The 11,038-nt window shown below is 33.5% G+C and overlaps 1 protein-coding gene across 1 annotated transcript; it reads right to left on the reverse strand.

The window, feature by feature from the left end:
• Window positions 1–1,558: 1,558 nt before the first annotated feature.
• LOC134279340 (uncharacterized) lies at window positions 1,559–4,465 on the reverse strand. Its single transcript, XM_062761714.1, has 3 exons — window positions 3,329–4,465; window positions 2,459–2,569; window positions 1,559–1,898 (listed from the first exon to the last, which is right to left on the reverse strand). Exons 1-3 carry the CDS (start codon window positions 4,374–4,376, stop codon window positions 1,720–1,722), a joined length of 1,338 nt encoding a protein of 445 aa, XP_062617698.1. The 5' UTR covers window positions 4,377–4,465; the 3' UTR covers window positions 1,559–1,719.
• Window positions 4,466–11,038: the final 6,573 nt, after the last annotated feature.

Below are 11,038 nucleotides of genomic sequence, written 5' to 3' on the forward strand. Positions count from 1 at the left end.
CAAATCCCATAAAGCCCGAAGGGCTTTATGGAAGATTTGATCACGTGGCAACCCGTTTTACATCTCAATAAAACTCAAAAAATGATACCTTATTACTTATATTTACATTTGTGACTTATTCATACTTTATATTTGCCTGATTGTTACTTTTAACGTGTGAAATGCGTTAATTTTTCAAACCCAACGGCATGTATGTAATCGACCCTTTATGACGTCACAGAGAAATTACGTCGAACGTTTATCCAAACGCACATCTATGACCTCTTGACCCCATACCTGTATTTACACAGTTATAAAAACGCTTGCCTTCAGTAGTGTTATATAAAGGAAAACATTTGCAAATGTAAATATTCGGTAATAACGTTTATTTTTTCACGTTATTACGTTTTTCGTGTTATTACGTCTTTTCAGAGAAAAGGCGTTATAATGCTTTTTTTTTCATTGATTGGTTCTAGTAGACTTTCGAAAGAACGAAATAAGGAAGTCTGACATAGAAAAACAAGAGGCAATACTCAGGAGATAATCTTCTCCTGAACAGCAGATGCATTTTTAGTCATATTGATATAAAAGCATCCTCAGGTAGTGTAGACTACAGAAAAGGTAAGGAAAAAAGTAGCTGATGGAGAGCTCCGCCATGGTTTTTCTGATGAACGTTATGGCCCACAGACCTCTTGTTTTTCTATGTCAAAGTTCCTCATTTCCCTTAAGGGAGGCGGGTATCATGATTTCAACAAACTTGAATCTAGACTGTGAAATAAAGCTTTCTTTTAAGTTTCAACTTTTCTGTTGCACTGTTCAAGACATTTTTGACAGATGCTATACGGTACTGAACAGTAATCTATTTCATAAGTCCATACAAACAATACTTTTAGAGCAGGGAAAATATAGACCCAAAAAAAATCCGAGATAGGATCAGATGCCATGTAGGAGTTAGCATTTCCTCTCCACCAGTCACACTCACTGTTCTTTGGACAATTCAGATTGAAAATAATGGCCTAACTATGTCAATAAATGGCAGTCAACATTTGCATGGTCACTGTATTGACCATAAAACGGGCAAAATTTTGACTTAAACTGAGACTGTCTTTGTTTATCAAATTATTTGTCAATTGCTTGTTTCTTTTAGAAGCTATCTATATGAAGAGGGTGCTTTTGCATACCAAATCAACTGGGAGACATAAACTCTATGCACAGGTGATAACTGTATGTACAGTTTTAAGAGGGTGTGGCTCTTCATTTAAACAAACTTGAATCCCCCCCCCCCCCATGCGAAGGATACTCTGACGCAAAAGTGGTTGAAATTGGCTCAGTGGTATATGAGAAGAATATGAAATTTGAAATAGATAAGACAGACGGATGGACAGACAGACACCTAGATGTACAGATAGACACCAGATTGAAATGTGATTGGAATATCCCTCTGAAGCTTTTGGCTTAGGTGAGATTAACACATACAATGTCATGCTTTTTTTTCCCTTTTTTATTTTTTTGAAAACTTTTTCCTTTACTACAACAATCATGATAATTTAAAAATCAATATCAAAAATAAAAAAGAGCAATCTTTTTAAAAGATCCCAGGTAATGATCAATCATGGTACAACATGAACAATATTTTCAATAGATAATCATTACCATTATGGTAAAAAATATGGCACATGTATTATGTGTTTAATCGATATTTTAGATTATCCTAACGCAGTGGTTCATACGTATTTGTGTCTACAGATCCTCTCTGCCTGTCACGTTGATATTCTCTGGGTCTAAGACCGCCTTGTAGGTATAATAGACATCTTTCCTGTTATTAGGTCCCACCTCCAGACCAAGCTCTGCGACTCTTTGTAGCGCCCAGTTCAGATCTTTGTTGTGTTGTAAAGCTGCTGCCAAAACGGCCACGTAACCTGTCAATACAACAAGACCATATAAACTCTTCCTCATAAATCTGCCATACAGGAACCAGCGGCAGATCCAGAAATTTCATAACGGGAGGAAGGTTGGGGCTCTGTGGGCTACATGGAAGTCCTTAGTGGGCCTAGAGCAAGGTGCTGGGGTGAGTCCAGGGGCAAAGCCCTTGGAAAAATGAGGAAATTCTAACAAACAATAGGTGTTTTTTCCTTCGATTTTAGGATAGTACAAACAAAATTTCAAAAGAGAAATTCAAACAGGAGGGCACACGCCCGGCGTGCCGGCCCTGGATCCGCCTTTGGGAAGTTTCATTTTACAGATATATATTCAATGACTTGTATATTTTAAAACACATAATCCTACTTTCCACTCCAAGATTTCAATGGAATGAAGGGATGAATCTAGTAAAGCGGTAGAATGTGAGCACAGATCACACAGCATTTTAATTGAACAATCTTCTTCACTTCTAGTCTTTGGACAAATAAAATTTATACATACATCACAGGAAACTAAATAAGGGGGGATAACGGGGGTTATTAAACTCAAGATGTTATACCTGCTCTAAGGGCCTTACAGCAGTGTACCAGAACAGGTCCTTTCTTCCCTGCCTCTAACAGTTGGTCTTTGTACATCTCAAACCATTCAACCGTAAATGGAATGTTAGTATCTGTAAAAAGATTTTTTTTTAAAATCAATTTAGTTAAAACATTTAACCTAGTTTTGTTCAACTGTTTTCATTTGTTTTATCAAGTTTTCTATTGCTGATGTAGAAAAGGGTCCTTCTATCTCTCTTTTTCCTTCTCCCCACTTCCAGTCTTGTTAATTTTTCTATTAGAGCTATATTTAGCACATTGAGATAAGAGAACTTTCTAAAAACTAAGATCAATTTTAACATACATGTATATATAATCACTAGCATTTCACAAATAAGGCAAGCAATGCCCTGATTTGTTAGTGAAATGCCGATTTAATATTCCAAAACACATACTTGTAGTCTTTGTGATATCATTTTCAAAGTATTTATGTAATACATGCCCTGGGATAATAGTACAATTCTCTGTCATCCTTGGACTTTCAAGTAAGGTGTGGCATTCTCAGCACTACATAATTAATGTCTCCCAAATGGCGAATAGATTCTCATTGGTTAAGAAATTAACAACATTAGGAACTTAAATTGTTTTCGACAATGTGGAGATGACCCCTTTGCCATACAAGATGCGAATATTGGATATTTACTACACTTGTTGACATTCGCCGAATTTCTATCCCATGTATTTCAACAGTGAATGAAAGCTGAGTAAATTTCATACGCAAATTATATACCTCCAAGAATAACACGCCTTACTGAAAGTCCAAGGATGAAAGAGAATTGTACTATATACTGTTATGACATTCACAAAAATGATTAACATTGAGTTATGGTTACCTAATGGCATGTGATAGTAAGGAAAGTTCAGTTTTTGGAATGCCTCTTTCTCTAGGTTCTCATTGTATCCTGTATCGTCTCCGAATTCGGCTGGGTTTCTGGTGGCAAAGTTGTAAGGAGATTCAGGGGAGATGTAGGTGTTGGGTTTGTTCTTGTCTAAGACATTTTCTTTCAGTGAATTGATAGTCTGTCGCAATTCTAGATCAGAGTTTTTTACTGGTTTACATGGAATGTCTTTAACATTGAGAAGGGTGACCGTCTCTATGGATGTACGGAGATTGACGACAGATTTAAAGCCGGTCTGTTTGATCATGCTCAGATGACTGGTCAGTATCTGTCCTGCCGTGTACCAGTTCTTGTAGACAGGGGCAGCATGCCAATAGTCATACCACTCCTCTGGTTCATTCTCAATCTCCGGGACGTATTCATTTTTAACTTTTTCTCCTGTAATGGTTGCCAAAGTGTCTTTGACGCAGTCCATGTTGAAATCCATGCCTAAAACTTTTGTCATGTCAAAAAATTTCTTGGCATCAACTTTTGGTGTAAATTTGGAATCCTGTATTGTTCGGTTGACCAGGTACATAATAACATCAAAAGATATTGTGTATCCCCGATCACAATGCGCCAATACTGGCCGAGGTAAATTTGACAAGATGCTGCCCACTTTTTGGACTGATTCAAACTGTGCCCAGTCATCATATGGACCTAATGCAGTGGTATACTTAAGACCAGCGAGTTCAGCAATCTGTTTAGCTTCTTTGGTAGTGGGCAAATATTCTCCTCCGAAATTATACCCCTCGTCATCAGCATATGGAAACAATGAGAGGATACTTTTAAATCCAGCCTCTGCGGCGTACTTGATTTCCCTTTCTGAGAGTCGCCCTGCCACATATATATCGGGCGTTATTTCCTTGGCCCACCATGACTTGTATTCAGGAGCACTTCTCTTAGAAATAGTGTTCAATTTTAACTCCGAAAGTACTAGGGTAAACAGTGTCACCAGAATAGACACTAAAATAGACAAAGAATGTCCTCGAATTTTTGACATAATCACACTGTCAAAGGATTAGAGGACAGAATATACCGCTAATCTTCCTGAGTTTCCCCCTCGCACACAGTGACACACACGTAATCGTTGCAGAAAACAACCGGATATTTTTAATGGCATACAAAATGAAAGAACTTTCTCGATCGAACACAATAAAATCCGCATTGCGTGGTCCAGAGAACTTTCTCGATCAAACATAATAAAATCCGCAGATGTCAAACTTTACCTGTGTTGTATGAGGCGCCGTTTTAATATTTTTGAGGAATTGTCTGATATCAAAAAAGAAATTATTGATATCAATAATTGGAATTCTTGATATCAATAATTCGATATAAAAAATATTTTTTGATATCAAAAAATAATTCTTGATATCAAAAAATAGATTTTTTGTCAGAAAATGATTTTCTGATATCGAATTCTTGATATTAAAAAATCATTTTCTGATATCAAAAAAGACTGAAGAATTTTTCATATCAAGAAATACATTTTCTGATATCAAAAATAGATTTTTTGATATCAGAAAATTGAATTTCTGATATCAGAAAATCATTTTTTGATATCAGAAAATAAGAACAAAGTGAAATCAGATCGACTTAATGAATGCTCCCCGTGATGAACATTTAGCTTCCCGCCACACAAATTAGCTGCAAACTTTGTTTAAATCTTATAAGTTTAAGACATGTCTGGATGTTAGGATGCCGTACGTTTTTTTTGGGGGGGGGGGGGGAGGAGGGGGGTGTTTGTTTGGTTTTTTTCAGGATTGACTATATTTTTAATCAATTCACAAACTTTATGGATAGCTTAGATTTCACCTTGAAGAATGAACTACTGCGACCACACGAGTACCTGCTGGTCAGCTGTGATGTAACATCACTTTGCACAAAATCAACTGGGGAAGCTAATGGCTGCTGTTGATAGGGGTTACAGAGAAATTCTCAGTCTAAGCCCGACCTTTAGCACACCTACATTATTTACTCAGATTTATCCAAAATTAAAAAGTACAATAGTAATATACTAGTATTTGAATTCCATGCAAATAAATATGACCAAAAAATATCGAGAACACTTATTAAATTCTTTTATTTAAAAAATATTCTTAAAATCTGAAAGCAACAAACTTTAGTGGAAAGCAAATCTGGCACTGAAGTTTGAGATTTTCTACAGTTAAAGGGGGTATTCATTATCTATGTAAAGATTCTTTGCAATTTTATTTTATTTTCTGATATCAAAAAATATATTTTGTGATATCAAGAAATCAAATTGAATTTCTGATATCAAAAAATCCTTTTCTGATATCAGAAAATCGATTTTTTGATATCAGAAAATAATTTCTTGATATCAGAAATTCGATTTTTTTTATATCAGAAAATGACTTATATTAGAATTCGAATTTTTGATATCAGAAATTACATGTTTTGATATCATAAAATCCGAAGATTTTTTTATATCAAAAAATGATTTTCCGATATCAGAAATTAGAATTTTTGATATCAGAAAATCGAATTTTTGATATAAAAAAATCTTGTTTATTTATGATATCAGAAAATAATTTTTTTGATATAAAAAAATTTAATTTCTGATATCACAAAATGATTTTTTGATATCAGAAAATACCTTAAAAATATTAAAACGGCGTCCCATAGTGTTGGGGATTTTGAGACAATTTTAAAATTAGTAGTAAAAAGTTTTTTCAATTTTATTTTGATTTATTTTTTACTCTTTGAAAACACCCCTACCCATTTAAAAAAATTATTATTTTATCATACTATAGAATAAAGATTGCTTTAGATGTTAGTGTATGTGTTGATTTAAAAAAAAACTCCTGTAACAACCAGATTAGAATTTTAAAATTCATTCCTCCCCAGGATCCCATCTATTAATAAAATGAAAAGAGAGTTGAGTTAACTACATTTCACGAAGAAAAAATATCTAGGTTTATCCTAACCTCAATAAGATTTCGTCACCATGAAACATGCTAAAAAAGATTGCTTGTAAATTCTTAGACCCATGATTGGAAACATTATTTTTAAATTCAGTTACTTCACACAGTGCTGCTCTGAACTTTGCCAATAACATCTCCACTTTAGGTTTACCATTTAGCATATTAAAATTAATATCGAAATTTCATTTGAAAAAAAATTATGTGCGAAGGATTAATTTTTTTCAAAATGCATATTATATTATCATACTTTCAAATACTAAAGGCATATTTAATTCATATATTATCATCAATATGGTATAAACTAGGGCTTATCCCCCTCCCCCACTTTTTTGCAAACATATACATAATATACGCACTGAAAATAATAAATTTCTACTTTTTCTGTACTTCTGTTTTTTGAATATCATTGGCAATGTATAAATATTCCTTTGATGCAATTTACATGTATTTAGACACGAACTGATCTAATACTGTGTTACTGGACCGATCGAAATGCCTGAAACCTGCAGAAACCATAACAAATACATACATGTACAAATAACACTCTCTGAATTTATTTATGAATAAATGATTTTAAGATTAAAAACAAATGAAATAGAAATATCAAAAAGAGCAAAATGCAAACATGACAATGCAAATGATCTTAAATCTGAATCTCCACATAAGTTGACTTTACGTACGTTTTATGGATGCTATTTTATATCGATATAAAAAATGACATTTTTGAGATACAATATCTCCATCAACTGTATTCTCTTTCGAGGTTTGAGTGGCTTTAACAAAAAGGGTACCGTTGGAATGTGAATCACTCTTTAAGGAGTGGAACTCAGAAACACAAAATCATTGACGAGTAGCTCTCGAGACTGTCTGAACTGCAATCGATTGCATGAAGACTTAAATAGTATTAAAGCTGTGCCTAAGTGACGATGACTGAAAATTTGCATAAAACCATTGAGTAGAAGGTTAGGGGGAGATAACTTGAACATTTATTATAGTAATTGAATGATTATCTCGAGAATATTGTAAAATTTACCTTAATTAAGTTGCACAGTATCATTTGTGAAAAAAAATCCTTACCAGAGAACTAATTTTGCGGTTGTAAATATTACAAGTGTATGTGCACAAGGAAACTGAAGACGATTTCAATATTTGGTGTCCGCACTATCACTGATAAAAGCAAAAAACTTTACAGTCCATGATTTTATGAACTGTGATGCCACAGATATTGGTACATGTATGTCACAGTTATAATTAAATTATGATTATTATTAAATATTTGCTTTAATGCTTTGCGCAATATTTAGTACATATTCCGACTGGCGCGCACAGCCAATCGAATACAACCGGTTTTGCAGGTATGTGAGAGCCATGTGCGAGTGTTTTGTTTTTGTACAGGTGAATTTCTATTTTTAGCATTTCCTTTACGTGTGACTGACCAGTGACCTACCATGGACCAATGGATTTCGTTATACTAATTTATATGCATGTTTTACTAACCCGTGCACTATATAAATAAGAAACCCGCCGAAATCCCCACCCCAAGCTCTTCAGCCTTTACGGTAGCAGACTGCTTATATGTATATCATCACAGATCGATTCAATCGATGTATAGCATAATATATTTCTGATTTAATACTGGATGCCTGGTATTATCATTTTACAAACAGCGTGACAGTTTGCTTGATGGGGCGTGCTAAAATTTTGTGTACTGGTTATCATTTTACTCATCGATTGGATCAATGAAATCAATACTAATTTGCATATGAAACTCGGAATACAACAATAGCCTGATAATACTGACCAATCACATTGAATGATTGTTTACCAGTACAGCATTTGTAGTCAGCATTAACACGTGTTCAGTCAAAGCCCGTTTTCTGTTTACATTTATTGTGATTTGACCGGATGGGTTTTTTAATACGTATAAGAAAATTTAAAGAATGAAATTACTAGTAGTAAGGCTACTCTGCTTCTGTTGTACTATATATGTGCGTTTCTCTATCAATATCATCATTATAGGAAGTAAAACTTGCTGTGTTTGTTCACATGTTATTGTTGTCAGTGGTATTGCTGTATTCTGTGTTTCATATGCAAAGTATTATTGATTCCATTGAAATCAAACATCCAATCGAGGAGTAAAATGATAATCAGCATACAAAATTTTAGCATGCCCTATCAAGTAAACTGTCACGCTGTTAGTAAAACGATAATAAGATGTTCATTAATCTTGTAATTCATTTACTTGTTTAATTTATGTAACTATCTACTGGCAGTCGTTTAAATATCTATTAATTATTACTTTTCGTAAATGTTGAAATATTTTTGTTTCGTATTTGTCTATGTATATTGTTTTGTATGAGTGTTGTGATGTTTTTCTATTTTCTAGGTTTTTCTTTATATCCATTAATAAATTGATAAACGACCGAACCAGTTTTGTTCTAAATCCTTCGAACAAGACCGTGACCCTTTGACATGTATGTTGACCTGTAATTGAAAAATGAACATCTAACCCCCCACCCCCTTTCTGTTTATTTGTTCGTTTCAATTTCATTAGCAATGCTTCAATTGAAATCTATTAATATGATATATTTAGACACTTAATGACTTAATTTTTGATGTCCTTGCAGAAGCGAAATGCATGAAACTTGCACAATATCACAACAAATAGATCAAAATAACACAATTTTAAATTAATTATGAACATTTTTTTTAAGATTTAGAAAATGTATTTGTACTTCAAAGAGAAAAATGCAAATCATTACAACATGAATCTATACGGACATAACTTTTTTTTCACCGTTATCAATATAAACAGACAAGTCCAAAGTCATCTCATTTATCTATCAACATGGTAGAGACGTCCGGAAAAGTTCACATTGTGTACAGGCCACTTTCTGACAGAGGCATAAACATCACTTTCTGACAGAGGCATAAACATTCTATCACACAACTGATTTTGAGATTTGCAAATATGTTTTATGCATGGTATTGATATAGAAAAATGACATATTTTAGGTACAATAGCTCCATCGCATATATTCTCTTTCAAAGTTTGAGTGGCCCTTAAAAAAAGGTACCGTTTGAATGTGAATCACTTTGAGTAGTGAGGGAAACTCAGCATATACCGGTATCACTCAATGTTATTGACGAGTAGCTCTCGAGGCTATCTGATTTGTAATCGATTGCATGAAGACTTAAATAGTATTAAAGCTGTGCCTAAGTGACGATGACTGAAAATTTGCATAAAATCATTGAGTAGAAGGTTAGGGGGAGATAACTTGAACATTTATTATAGTAACTGAATGAAAATCTCGAGAATATTTTAACATTTACCTTAATTAAGCTGCGTATAATCATTTGTGAAAAAATCTTTACTAGAGAACTAAATTAAAGGTTGTAAATATTACAATTTTTTAACAGAATAAATATGTACACAAGATAAGGTACATGCAAAGGGGACTGAAGACGATTTCAATATTTGGTGTCTGCACTATCACTGATAAAGGCAAAAAACTTTACAGTCCATGATTGTATGAACTGTAATGCTACAGATATAGGTATATGTATGCTGACCTGTAATTGAAAAAAATATTATCTACCACCCCACCCCCTTTTCTGTTCTTTTGTTTGTTTCAATTTCATTAGCAATGCTTCAATTGAAATCTATCAATATGATATATTTAGACACTTAATGACTTAATTTTGATTCTTTGCAGAAGCGAAATGAATGAAACTTGCAGAATATCACAACAAATAGATCAGAATAACACAATTTTAAATTAATTATGAACTTTTTTTTTAAATTTAGAAAATGTATTTGTACTTAAAAGAGAAAAATGCAAATCATGACAACATGAATCTATACGGACATAACTTCTTTTTTACCGTTATCAATATAAACAGACAAGTCGAAAGTCATCTCATTTATCTATCAGCATGGTACAGACGTCTGGAAAAGTTCAATTTGTGTAAAGGACATTTTCTGACAGAGGCATAAACATTCTATCACACAACTGATTCTGAGATTTGCAAATATGTGTTATGCATGTTATCGATATAGAAAAATGACACATTTGAGATACAATACCTCCTTCGAGTGTATTCTCTTTCGAAGTTTAAGTGGCCTTTCAGTAAAGTGCCGTTGGTTTGTGAATCACTTTGAAGAGCGAGTAGAACTCAGTATCGCAAAGTTATTGACGATTAGTTCTCGAGACTATTTTATCTGCTATCAATTGCATGAAGAATTATATAGTGTTAACGCTGTGTCTAAGTAACGATGACTGAGAATTTGCATAAAATCATTGAGTAGAAGGTTAGGGGGAGATAACTTAAACCTTTATAATAGTAATAGTGTAGAAAAACTGAAGAATTTTTTGTGGGTTAAAATTCATTAAACTTAATTAAGCTGCGCATAATCATTGGTAAAACATTCTATCCGAGAAAGAGTTTGACAATTTAGAGGTTTTTAACAGAATAAGTATATGTGCACAAGATATGGTATATACTTGTAAGGGGAATTGTGGACGTTTCTAAAATTACTTTACTGGTGTTAGTCATTAAAGTGCTAAAGAAGAGTGTTACTTCATATACTGGTTATCAAAGAAACTAAGTTTTAAAAATGATTGTTTACTGCCAATGACAAGTACTGAAGGGATATTTACTGCTCTTTTGCCCCCCCCCCCCCTCCTTTTTTTAAATAGCGGAAAAGTTCAAAGGTGTC

Source organism: Saccostrea cucullata, unplaced genomic scaffold (assembly GCF_032062105.1).
Source record: "Saccostrea cucullata isolate Sc308-1 unplaced genomic scaffold, CSIRO_AGI_Scuc_v1 ctg96, whole genome shotgun sequence".
NCBI lineage: Eukaryota > Metazoa > Mollusca > Bivalvia > Ostreida > Ostreidae > Saccostrea > Saccostrea cuccullata.